Source organism: Bombina bombina, chromosome 5 (genome assembly GCF_027579735.1).
Source record: "Bombina bombina isolate aBomBom1 chromosome 5, aBomBom1.pri, whole genome shotgun sequence".
NCBI classification, from domain to species: Eukaryota; Metazoa; Chordata; class Amphibia; order Anura; family Bombinatoridae; genus Bombina; species Bombina bombina.
In genome coordinates, this window is record NC_069503.1 from 682,383,547 (window position 1) to 682,397,590 (window position 14,044).

The following is a 14,044-nucleotide window of genomic DNA, read 5'->3' on the forward strand; positions in this document are numbered from 1 at the left end:
AGCATTTACTTAGGGCTAGATTACAAGTGGCGTGTTATAACACCTTTTCACGATTGCGTTAAGTTAAAAAAAATCTTATGTTGTGCAAACGGTAACCCGACTAGCAAAAAAAATCTGAACATCCAATATCGCGTTCACGTATTCCCCCATAGAAGTCATGGAGAAAATAGAATTTAACACCCACTCTCTCTTGCAAATATGATCGCATTTTCAACGCCCACTTCAAAAGTCAATTTTTCTGTGAGCTAACCTTTTAAACTGTTCTCCAATCAGAGCTCTCCCCATATGGCACTTTTGTTGTAGCTAAAGAGGTGATATTTGACACCAATGCAAAATTTGCAACTCGTATAGAAAAATTGACTTTTGAAGTGAGCAGCAGAGCTCAGGGTATTTGAATTTCATATCTGTATTAAAAAGCAAGTTGTAGCGCATCTTCATTATATCTGAATAATGAAACTCCATCTAAAATATCACAAACATTCTGAATCTGATTTTAAAAAGGGGAGAGTTTACTCACTTTAAATCTTGTTCCATTAGTCCCAAAATGATTTCCTTTCTCAATATATGGGCAATACACACATATAGAGATCAGAGATGAAGGACTAAAAGTTCAATTTGTCACAAAATATAATTCCTAGTGGTCAAAATTAAGGGGTTATTAAATTTTAAATTTATTACATATTTAAAACTGTTCAGCCTTGAGTGCTGTACTTGTGGTTACTCTTTGGGTGTGGTTATATTTTTATTATTTTTTTTACATGCTTAGGTAAATAAGTAATAAAACTGGGAGAATTTTAAAAAAGGGAAGACCCTGAAATAGCTGGTAAAACTGGAGCAGTATTCTTAAACTAACATTTAATATACTCGCTTAACATATTTTGCAAATATCTATAAAAAATTTTATTGTTTTAATCATTATTATTCATTTTAAGAGCCATTAATCATGTGTGTTTCTTTTAGGCAGGCGGGTATGTTTATTTAATTTCACAGTTGTTCTATTTATCTGCTTAGGTTGTAAAATAAAATGATGTAATTAAAGGGATACTAAACCCAATTTTTTTCTTTCATAATTCAGATACAGCATGCAATTTTAAGCAACTTTCTAATTTACTCCCATTACCAATTTTTCTTTGTTTTCTTGGTATCTTTGTTTGAAAAGCAGGAATGTAAGCTTACAAAGCCGGCCTATCTTTGGTTCAGCACCTGGGTACAGCTTCCTGATTGGTGGCTAAATTCTACCCACCAATCAGCAAGCGTTATACAAGGTGCTGAACCAAAAATGGGCTGGCTCTTAAAGGGATATTCCAGCCAAAATTGGAAACCATGTGGGTGTATTTCTGTATTGAACAGAAGCAATTTTGTAATATGCATGCATTAGCAAAAATGCTTCTAATAAAAGTCATAGCTGTTTCAAAAGTGTATTTAAGTATGCACCGTGTGCCAGCATTTTAAACACAACACTTGTTCGGAGAGCCTAAGGTGCTTGTACCATCTGGTAATGACTCAATTTGTTAATTTCTGACATGATACAAGCCCCACCGATGATCTGAGCAGCTGCATTATTTAAAATGTGGATGCAGTGAAAATAGCTATGCTTTACATGCACGTGCAGAGAAAAATGTTAACACTAAAACAGTGATAACTCTTAATAGAAGCATTTTTGCCAATACATGTATATTGCAAATATGTTTCTATTCAAAGATGCAATAAATCTTTGTGCATTTATATTTTGACTGGAATGTCCCTTTAAGCTGACATTCCTGCTTTTTCAAATAAAGAAGATACCAAGTGAACAAAGACAAATTGATAATAGTAGTAAATGATAACGTTGCTTAAAATTACATACTCTATCTGAATCATGAAAGAAAAAATTTGTGTTCAGTATCCCTTTAAGTAACAACTAGAAAATACAGTCTAACCCAGTGATTCCCAAACTTTTTCTGTCCACCGCCCCCTTCGGATTTAAATTCATCATCAATGCCGTCCTAGCATACACACAAAAATATTAAACTTTTATTCAGATTTTTTTTTTTTTTTTATTCAATAATTTTTATTGGTATTTTAGTTTCAAAACCTTACATCCAAAAATGTTAATTTCAGCATATGAAACAACTTTTAAATACAATAGCAATTATCAACAATGAAAACATAACTGTGAACGTCTTTCATACAAAACGGGAAAAGAAAAAAAAGACATCAAGCAAAACATCAAAGACATTAAGATACTATTTACCTTCTATTGATAGGATGCTGTCCAATGTTTGTGTTCCTAGCCAAGGGGGGGGGAGAAGAGGGGAAGAAGGGGAAGGAAGAAAGGATGGAAGGGGGATTTCATGTAAGGGAGATAGGCTCTGTTGGATCAATAATTCGGTTGCGTCTTAGATGTCCAGAGTGTGAAGGCCCTGCTCCCAGATAAAATACATGTCAGCAAAAAACTCGTTTTCCCACATAATAAAAGTGTTGTTTTTCTAATTCCAAAATATGCCCTATTTCCACCACCCACTGTGTGTGGGTCGGAATATTTTGGGTTTTCCATAATCTAGGGGTCAGTCTCTTTGCACACGCCAACATCAGTTGAAGTAGTCTTGTGCGGTACAAGCAATGTAAATGCGGGAGAACATTGAGTAGGACTAGTTTCGGGTTTAGGGTAATGTCCAAGCCCAAAATGTTATTAATACAGTGTTCTATCCTGCGCCAAAAGTCAGATAGAAGAGGACAGCCCCACCAGATATGGGTCATGGTGCCTTGTCCTCTGCATCGTCTCCAACAGGCTGATGAAGCAGTTGGAAAGATATATCTAAGTCGATGGGGTGTCAGATACCATCGGGTAAGTATTTTGTAGTTCAGCTCGGAAATAAATAACGAAGTAGAGGCGGAATGTGACATTTTAAAGCTATTTCTCCAGTCATCGTCTGTGAGATTATCTGACAATTCTGATTCCCATTTCCCAATGAATGAAGGGCGCTGGTCTGGGAAAGTGCTTCGTAACAGTTTATAAGCTGTTGATAAGTACGCCCTTTTATTATCAGAGTTTGCACATATTTTCTCGAATGTGGTCAGTGGTCTAAATACGTTAGATTTATAAGTGTTGTCGGAGAGTGCGTGTCTTATCTGTAAATACGAATACCAGTTATGGAAGGGTGAGCCTAGTTCCTCTTGTAACTTTAGTCTATCTTTAATCCCACCTGACTCTACAATGAGGTAAATTGGTAGATTTTTTAAGTGTTCCTCCCTATGTGTGTGAGAAAAGGATGGATCTTTCAAAAAAATCTGGTTGTGCAATAGAGGGGTAAGAGGCGAGACTGGGGTGGAGATCCCTACTACGTGTGTTATCACGTGGTCCCACATGTCTAGGGTGGCTTTAATATAGTTATTTCGGTATACTAGCTGTGGTCTGTGAGCTTTGGGCAGCCATGCTATATCTCTCATGGGAGTCGCCCCCAAGAGAGAACTTTCAATTTGCACCCATAAGGCAGATTCGGCAGAATGGGACCAAGAGACCACTCTGGTCAAGTGTACTGCTCTGTAGTAGTTTAGAAGATTGGGGGCGTTAAGTCCACCGTCCGTCTTGGACATGTATAATGTCTGTTGGGATACTCTGGGCTTCCTGTAGGACCAGATGAATGAATTCAACATATTCTGTTGGGTTCTTAGGTATGAGACCGGCAGGGCCATCGGCAAAGTCTGGAATAGGAATAGGTATTTTGGCATTATCATCATTTTTATAGTGTTAATTCTTCCCATCCACGATAGGTGACCCTGTCTGTGCCATCCTTCTAATAGTGTTTTTACCGAGTTTTGGAGATTGATATAATTACTTTGGAATAAGTCTTGGTGATTGATTGGAATTATCTTTTAGTCAGATTTTAAGTGACATTTCTTTCATATAGGTGGCGAGAGTCCACAAGCTGTAGCGTATGTGATATACATCCCTACCAGGAGGAGGTAAAGTTTCCCAAACCTCAAAAGCCTATACAACTCCTCCTACCTCACTCATGCTTCCTTTTTAACCCTTTCCTCCATTAAAGGTGGTTGAAGCATATTGATGTGCTTGATTTCTTCAGGGAAAGGTGCTTCAGAGCATATTGAAGCCCAGTTCCTCTCCGAGTACAGTGCTTGTCGGAGGGATGTGAATTGAGTATTACCTCCATGATACAATCTTTTCACCTCATGGGAAATCCTTTTATAGGCTCTCTGTAAATTCAGTCGCAGGTACTCGTCATCTTCCTCCCTTTACAGATCAACTTTATACTCCTCTTCCATTGCCTCTGCTTATATGTTTCAGTACTGGTTTGGCTGTCTGCTACTAAGTGGACAAGTGTCTATGGGTAAGTATGTAAGGCATGTGTTGAAGTCATTCACACACAGGCGTGCAGGGAAACCGGTGCATAAGTGCCCGTCTGATTCGAGCCTTTTTTTCATACAAGCAGTGCGCTTCAGCTTAAAACAGGTTGCGTTGAAATTTTAAACGTGCGTTGCTAATGACGCATCAGAGCATCATACTACGCGCATGGGGCAACGCGTCAATGGATGCACACAGTAGTGCACCTTTTTTGTCTATAAATTAGTATTGAAAATTGCGCACCTTGACATTTACTGCTTACCTAGGCTCAGGCTGCATTGCTTAGCGATTTAATGTCCATGCAAAACTATATAAAGGGGGCATATTTTTTCCCTTTCCTCAAGAATTTTGCCTTGAACAGGATAATAGTAATTATTGCATCTAATTTTTTTGCTAAAAATGTTGCCATGATGGAGCAGCACCAATCTCTCCCTATGATTACCATAGTAACTGAGTCTACTGAACGCCTTTCTACCAAAGCTAAGTGTGCTTATTGTAAAACAACGTAAATAGCTTCTTTATCTCATTTTATCACATATACTGATGTTTCTATGGGTACTAATACACCTTCTGTCTCCTCCTTACAGATACATGCAGATGGCGTACCTCCAGCAATGAAAATGTTTATTGCTACTGCCATTACAAAGGCCCTGGCTGCACTACTGCTTCAAATAAGCGAAAAAGGTCAGTTCAGATTTTACCTTCTACTAGTAATATAAGTCCTGACCCACAAAATAATTAAGTATATTCGAAAGATGAGGATTCCTCTAACAATGAGGCACTCTCATTGGACACAGAACCTGATAATTCATCCTTTTTATTTAAAATTTCACATATTTGTTCTCTTTTGAAGGAAGTCATTAGTCATTTTAGGGATTGAAGAAGCTAAACCTTTTGATGATAAACCCTGTAATCTTTTAAATTCAGTATATGAAACTGTTGTCAGTCTCCCTGAGATTTTTCCTATAACTGATGCTGTCTCTGATGTCTCTCTTAATCCCTCTGAGGTTTAAAAAACTATATACGTTACCTGCTGCTAACTTGTGATGGGGCCATTTCCACTCTAGCTAAACGCACTACTGATCCTTAGAAGACAGTACTTCTTTTAAAGATCCTTTAGAAAGAAACCTTGAATCTTATTTAAGAAGGGCATTTCTACATACTGGCTCTATTCTTAGACCAGCTATATCTATCTGCTGCTTCTACTTTCTGGTTAGATATCAAAATCATGTATATAGCTATACTTACCAGAAGAACCCTATGGCTTAAATTCTGGAATGCTGAAATGGTGTCTAAAACTAGATTACTGTGCTTTTCTTTCCAAGGAAAGAAACTGTGTCTCAACTGGATTCTATTATTTCTTTTCTGGGAAAAGCATTATCAGTTTGTTGCTCTTCTGTTTGGTCTAGCTACAGCTCCAAGAACATTTACCAAGGCTCTCAGTGTCCTTTTATCTGTAATCAGAGCTCAGGTTATTGCAGTATTTCCTTACCTGGAAGGTTCCTTGATTCCTCAGACAAAGGTCACCTTTTGGGTTTCCAGATAGATTCAGTGTCCATGACACTTTCTCTAACAGAAAAGAGACGAATAAAATTGATATCAGTTTGTCTGAACCTACAGTTTCTCCAATTCCCTTCAGTGGCTCTGGGTATGGAAGTACAAGGCCTTTATGATTGCAGCTTCGGACACAATTCCATTTGCTCATTTTCATATGAGACCTCTTCAACTTTTGTATCCTGCGCCAACGGTGCAAGGATTATACTCAGATATCCCAAGAGATATTCTTAGATCCCAGTACACACCTATCTCTGACTTGGTGGCTGAATCACCAGTCTGTTACTCATGTGGCTTCTTTTGCTCGTCCTACTGGTCTGTGATCACCACAGATGCAAGTCTTTCAGGTTGGGGAGCTGTCTGGGAGTCTCTGACAGCACAAGGGGTTTGGAATCCTCCGGAGGCGAGGTTACCAGTCAATGTTTTGGAACTCCGTGCACTCTTAAGGGCCCTTCAGGTTTGGGCTCTATTGAAAAGGGAGCCTTATCAGACAGAAAATATTACAACAGGAGCTTATGTCAATCATCAAGGGGGAACTTGCAGTTCCCTAGCCATGATAGAAGTCTCTTGAATCCTCTCTTGGGCAGAAACCAATTCCTGCCTCATCACTGCGATTCACATCCTAGGTGTGGGCAATTGGGTGGAAGACTACCTTAGTTGTCAGCCCATACATCCGGGAGAGTGGCCTCTCCACCAAGATGTATTTTATCTGATAAGATACTGGGGCCTACCAGAAATAGATCTGATGGCCTCTAGTTAGAAAATCAAAATTCCCAGGTTCTTTGCGAGGTCCAGGGATCCTCAGGCAGAGATATTGGATGCTCTAGCAGTTCCTTGGTCTTTGCAGCCTGCTTATATATTTCCCCATCGTCCCTACTATCCAGAGTGATTTCCAAGATAAAATTTGGAAAAGTAATTTGTAATCCCAATAGCCCTAGCGTGGCCACACAGAATTTGGTATGCAGACCTGGTCCGAATGTCCAGTTGTCCGCCATGGCCTCTTTCTCTAAGGCCAGACCTTTTGTCTCCAATGTCCCTTCTATCCAGATCTAAAGTCTGTACACTTGATGGCATGGAAATAGAATGCTTAGTTCTCAGTCATAGAGGATTCCATGACTCTGTGATGAACACTATGATTCAGGCTTGCAAGCCTGTTTCTAGGAAAATCTATCACAATGTTTGGAAAACATTTATATTTCATGGTGTAGCAACCATGATTATTCCTGGCATTCTTTAAGAATTCATAGAATTCTTCAGTTTTTGCAGAATGGTTTAGATAAAGGTTTATCTGCCAGTTCTATGAAAGGACAAATCTCTGTTCTTTCTGTATTATTTCACAGGAAGATTGCTACCGGTAACCTTCCTGATGATCAATGTTTTGTTCAGGCTTTAATCCAGAGTAAACCTGTTATTAGGCCTATTTCTCCTCTTTGGAGTCTTAACCTAGGTTTAAAAGCTTTACAGGCTTCTGCTTTTGAACCTATGCATAAATTGGACATTTTATTGGACATTCTTGGAAAGTGCTGTTTCTTTTGGCTATATCTATTCTGCTAGAAGAGTTTCTGAATTGTCTGCTCTCTCATGTGAGTCTCCTTATCTGATTCTTTTTTTTCCCCATCAAGATAAAGCTGTTTTGCAGACTACATTTAAATATTTGCCTAAAGTTGTTTCATCACACAACATTAATAGGGAAATAATTGTTCGCTCCTTGTGTCCTAATCCAAAAAATGCTTCTGAAAAATCTTTGCATTCTTTGGATGTTGTTAGAGCATTTAAATATTATGTTGATGCTACTTAGGATTTCAGACAGACTTCTAGTCTGTTTGTTCTTTTTTCTGGTCCTAGTAAAGGCCAGAAGGTCTCTGCTATTCTTTTAGCCTCTTGGTTGAAACTTTTAATTCGCAAACCTTATTTGGAGGCAGGTCAGCCTTTGCCACATAATTACAGCTCATTCTAATCGATAGATTGACACATCTTGGGCTTTCAATAATCAGGCTTCATTTGATAAAATTTGTAAAGCAGCCACTTGATCTTCTCTGTATACCTTTTTACTAAATTTTACCATTTTGATGTGTTTGCTTTAGCAGAAGCAGTCTTTGGTAGAAAGGTCCTTCAGGCAGTTTTCTCGGTTTGATGATTGTGTGTGTATGTATGTATATATGTATGTGTGTGTGTGTGTTTGTTATAAAATAATGCTTCCCTTTATTGTTACTCATGGACTTCCATATCTTGGGTATTATATCCCATATGTAACCGCTTGCAGACTCTTGCCACCCTTATGAAAGAAAACATAATTTGCACCTGATAAATTAATTTCTTTAATGGTGACAAGAGTTCATGAGCCCCCACCCATTTGGGATTGTTGTTCTGTTTTTTGTTTAAAGCACATCTTTTTTTCTGTTCCTCATTTTGGTTTATACTCCTCTTTAAAGGGACAGGAAACACCAACCTTTTCTTTCATGATTTGGATAGAACATACAATTTTAAACAACTTTACAATTTACTTCTATTATCAAATTTGCTTTATTCTCTTGTTATTCTTTGCTGAATGAACGTCATTGGACTACTGGCAGCTAGATGAACACATCTAGTTAGCCAATAACAAGAGACAAATGTGTGCAGGTACCAATCGGCAGCTAGCTCCCACTAGTGTAGGATATGTGCATATTCTTTTTCAACAAGGGATACCAAGAGAACGAAGCACATTTGGAAAAAAAAAGTGAATTTAAAAGGGTCTTAAAAATCACATGCTCCATCTGAATCATGTAGTTTAATATCGACCTATCCCTTTAACACTTTACCACTTGGTTATACGTTAAACTGAGGTATGAGTGAGGTGGGAGGGGTTTTGTAGACTTTTGGGGTTTGGGAAACCTATGCCTCCTCCTGGTAGAAATGTATATCCCATATGTAACAGCTTGTGGGCTCTCGTCACCATGAAAGAAATGAATATTTCAGGTAAGATATAAATTATTTTTATATAAATTATTTATATATATATATATATATATATATATATATATAATGTGTGTGTGTGTGTGTGTGTATTCTTATCTCTATAGTTCTCTCTTTACAAATCTTTCTGCTTAGACTCAACTAATAAAACCTCATTAATTTTTCACTGCTTGAAGAATATAAAATGATGCTCTCTGTGATTATATTTGCTGGCATTGAGCTTTTTAGTTGCTTTTGTAAAAATGTCCAGAATTAAAACCTGTATTATCATTCATAATGTGCAATTTAACTGGCAGTCTCCCAGTAACCTGAGCTGCATAACAATTTATTCCTCTATTTCTGTTACAGGTGTTTAAATAATGGATTCCCTCACCGCTGCAAATGGAACGTTTGCCATTGATCTTTTCAAAAAGCTAAATGAAAAGGATAATACATCCAATGTGTTCTTTTCCCCAATGAGCATTTCCTCTGCTCTTGCTATGGTGTTTTTAGGTGCTAAAGGGAACACTGCTGCTCAGATGTCAAAGGTGTGTTTTAAATAACAATTGCATGGTTTAATGGACATTGACAGATTACATTATGACATCATGTTAACCCATTTTGTCAGAGATTCCTTTTACAGATCTGTTGCTTTCTTGATTCAATAATCAAATGTTAACCCTGTCCACAAAACAATGATAGTCATTATGACTGCACTGGGCATCTACAGCTTTTTATTTTTATAAATATCTGAGATATCACAACCAATGACCAGTTGTTATTAAACATTTAATTAATATTAATTTATAAAGCATATAACATTTAAATGGACAGTAAGCACATTGAGATTTTCCTATAAAATATTTAGTTTTGCAGAATAAAACAACTTTGCAATATATTTTTGTTATTTATTTTGCCCTCTTTCATGTAATTTAGCTCTGAAAATCAAGCGATTCTAATTTTCAGAACTTGAAATACACCCAGCTGACTTCCCAAGGCTAACTCTGCTACATATATAATAATTAAAAAAAAAAAAAAAATATATATATATATATATATATATTTATATATATATATATATATATATATATAAATATATAATTGGCTTTATCAGATAACAACTGCAAAATAAAGCACTTTATACTAAAATTATTACCGTGGTTAGCCTTGTTGTCTGGGGACTTAAACCCAGATTGTCTCCTTCATAATATAAGGCAAATTGTGGGTGGAGTTTGGATATTGAAAAATAATTGCAGTAAAAATTATGTTGATTTGGTTAAGAACCACTCAGTGCAGTAGAATTGCATAATTATCAAGTGCATATTAAGAAGACAATGATTTAACACCTATTCTGAATTTCAAATAAAATAAGCAGTAGATTATTATTATTTTTTTCTGACAGATTTATTTTTTCTCCCATTTTCTGGCCCCCTGTATCATGTGACAGATATCAGCCAATCAGACTAGTATACGTAGACCCTGTGAGCTTGTGCAAATGCCCAGTAGGATCTTGTTCCCCAGAAAGTGTGTGTATAAAAAGACTTTTGATAAAATTTGATAACGGAAGTAAATTGGAAAGTGTCTTAAACCTGCTTGCTCTATCTGAATCATAAAGGTTTATTTTGACTTGAGTGTCCCTTTAAAATAATGGTAAATGTATTTCTATAAGATTTCTTTTAAATATCTGTATAGTATTCCTTTAATATTGGTATACGCTATACTAGTTCTGTATTTATAAATAGATCAGGCACATTTGAAGGGGTAAGAGAAAATGCATACAAATCAGCCTTTATTTACTAGTTTTATCAGGTACTCACTTTACATTTTGGATATGCAAAAGGTTAGTAGTCAATCCTAGTGTAAGCTGCGCTGGGGGAGATACAAAAAAGTACCTAGAGAAGCAAAACATCTAACAATTCCCTGGTTTAATTTTTGTGTAAATGATAAATATGTTTTTGTATAAAATGCTTTAGCCGTTGACACTTACTCTGACTTTCCCATAGCTACCACAAGACTCTACTAGAGTTAAAAAATCCTGATACAAGGTTTATGTACATTGTACAACAGCACCCATAGACTTCTATGGAAAAAGCTGTAGAAAGAAAGTATTGAGAAACGTTTCAACAAGAATAGAAAATCGCCCATAGCGACACACTAAACTAAGATTACTGTAAATACACCTAGTGCAAGCCTCCAACCTGTCTGCAATAACTTCCTATCACTTCAAAGTCCTAGTGTGTGACACACAAGTAAATAAAACCTATATTAATTTAAGGAAAGAGAGACAATACATGAAAGCTTATTTAAAGGGACAGTAAATGTTGTGTAACAGTGTACAGAGTTAAGTAACATAAGGAATAGCCTTTTATTTAAAAAATTGTAATTAATGCCTTATTTTGGAAACAAATATTACCTCGTAAATGAAGCCATCCTCGGCACAGTAGTTTTTTTCAACTAACGCATCAGACTCACTGTCTAATGGCAGCGTGCTAGATAACATCCTTCCACTACATGTAGTGTGCTCCTGCGTTGGGTACAGCAGCCAACCGCTTTACTAGCGCAGGAACGTGCTACATGTAGATGAACATGTGATCAACTCACTACGAGGTAAGTATAATATTAGCTGCCAAATAAGGTATTTATTAAAAATAAATAAAACGAAAAGCTTTCCTTATGTTACATGTAACATTACACAGTGTTTACTGTCCCTTTTACTCATATTGAAAAAAATATTATATTGTATTAACTGTTATCTTCATTAAAACATAATTGTAACTGTACAATGTAATTACAAGTATTATCCCTAGAGTGACATTTAGTTACTATGTGGAATTTTTGGTGCGACCTATTTAAAAAAAAAAAAAAATGGGAAAAATGTTTAAAGGGATAGAAAGGTCAAAATTTAAATATGTGTGGGTGCATTTGAAAATTGCTTTTATTAGTAAAAATGCTTCTAGTAAAGGTTATTGCTGTTTCTCTGGTATAGGCACATATGCTGTGAGGGCCGTGCACCAGTATTCAAGTTTGGAGAGCTATCAGTGGTGTGTTTTGTGTATGTGAAGACTTAAAGGGACAGTAAACACCAAAAATGTTATTGTTTCGAAAGATAAATAATCACTTTTATTTACCATTCCCCATTTTTGCATAACCAACACTGTTATATTAATATAATTTTAGCTCTATGACTAACTTGTATCTAAGCTTTTGCAGGCAGCCTCCTTATCTTAGATCTTTTGACAGTCTTGCATTACAGGCAATTAGTGCTGACCCTTAAATAAATCCACTGTGGTGAGCACAATTAGCTAGATTACGAGTTGTGCATTAGTCTTTTAACAGCCTAAAACGACAAGATCCGTAACGCAATCTAAAAGCAGTAGTTATGAGTTTTACGCTACAAATCTGTAACATTAAACTCATAATTAAACTGCTACAAAGTACACTAACACCCATAAACTACCTATTAACCCCTAAACCGAGGCCCTCCCGCATCGCAAATACTATATTGAATGTATTAACCCCTAATCTGCTGCCCCGACGTTGCCACCACTAAAAAAATATTAACCCTTATTCTGCTGCTCCCCGAGATCGTCACCACTGTAATAAATGTATTAACCCCTTAACCCACCACCCTCCCGCATCGCAAACACTATTTAAATATATTTAACCCCTAATCTGCCGTCCGCCCACATCGCCCCCACTATACTAAAGTTAAGTAGCCCAACACCGCCGCCACTATAATAAACCTATTAATCCCTAAACCGCAAGCCCCCCTCAACGAAATATACTAAAGTAAACTATTAACCCCTAAACCAAAAGCCCCCCACATCGGATATAAACTAAATTAATATAGTAACCCATAAAACCTAACGCCCCCCCTAATTTTAGATTAAAATTACAATTTCCCTAGCTTAAATTAAAACTTACCTGTCAAATTAAAAAAACTAAGTTTAAACTAATATAACTATTAAACTAAAATTAAACTACCAATTAAAGAAACTATATTACACATTAAAAAATCCTAACACTACTCTAAAAATTACAAAGTATCTAAATACAAAAAATAAAATACTAAATTACGAAAAATAACAAACTAAATTATCCAAAATAAAAAAGAATTACACCTAATCTAATAGCCCTATCAAAATAATAAAGCCCACAATAAACTACCAATAGCCCTTAAAATGGCCTTTTGTAGGGCATTACCCACAGCTCTTTTACCAGCTCTTTTACAAAGACCCCACCAACAGTAAAACCTACCACCCAACCAACCCCCCCCTAAAATAAAAAAACCTAACTTTTAAAAAAAAAACCTAAGCTACCCATTGCCCTGAAAATGGCATTTGTATGGGCATTGCCATTAAAAGGGCATTTAGCTCTTTTACAAGCCCAAACCCTAAACTAAAAAATAAAAAGACTTAAAAAAACCTATCACTAACCCCCGTAGATCCACTTACAGTCCCGCCTGAATGATCTTCATCTAGACGGCCTCTTCAATCTTCATCCAGGCGGCCTCTTCAATCTTCATCCAGGCAGCATATTGTATCTTGATCCCTGCGGCGCGGAGCGGGTCCATCCTGAAGACATCCGGCGTGGAGCATCCTCTTCATACGGTCGCCACCGTACACTGAATCTTCAATGCAAGGGAGCAGTTTCAAAATGGCGTCAATTGCATTCCTATTGGCTGAAAAATTTAAATCGGCCAATAGGAATTAGAGCTGCTAAAATCCTATTTGCTGTTCAAATCAGCCAATAGGATTTAAGCAGCTCTCATTCTATTGGCTGATTCGAATCAATAGGAATGCAAGGGACGCCATCTTGAATCGGGTACCTTGCATTGAAGATTCAGTGTATGGCGGCGACCGTATGAAAAGGATGCTCCGCGCAGGATGTCATCAGGATGGACCCGCTCCGCGCCACCTGGGATCAAGATAGAAGATCCCGCCGGGATGAAGATTGAAGAGGCCGCCTGGATGAGGACTTCGCCACCGGATGAAGATCGTTCAAGCGGGACTTCAAAAACTAAGTGGATCGTGGGGGGTTAATTTTAGGCTTTTTTCAAGGTTTTTTTTTGGGTGGGTTTTTATTTTAGATTAGGGTTTGGGCTTGTAAAAGAGTTAAATGCCTTTTTAAGGGCAATGCCCATCCAAATGCCCTTTTAAGGGCAATGGGTAGCTTAGGTTTTTTTAGATGTTTTTTTTATTTATTTTTATTTGG

At 36.9% G+C, this 14,044-nt stretch overlaps 1 protein-coding gene across 3 annotated transcripts in view; it reads left to right on the plus strand.

The window, feature by feature from the left end:
* The window catches only part of LOC128660697 (serpin B6), a 118,978-nt gene that overhangs the window by 43,115 nt on the left and 61,819 nt on the right, over positions 1-14,044 (plus strand). For 2 of the 3 annotated variants that reach the window (XM_053714654.1, XM_053714653.1), the window contains exon 2: positions 9,200-9,378. In XM_053714654.1, the coding sequence (XP_053570629.1) occupies positions 9,211-9,378 (168 nt within the window). In that variant the 5' untranslated portion in view covers positions 9,200-9,210. Of the gene's footprint in view, positions 1-4,944; positions 5,027-9,199; positions 9,379-14,044 lie in introns of those variants that run through there. The other variant, XM_053714656.1, reaches the window with a different exon arrangement.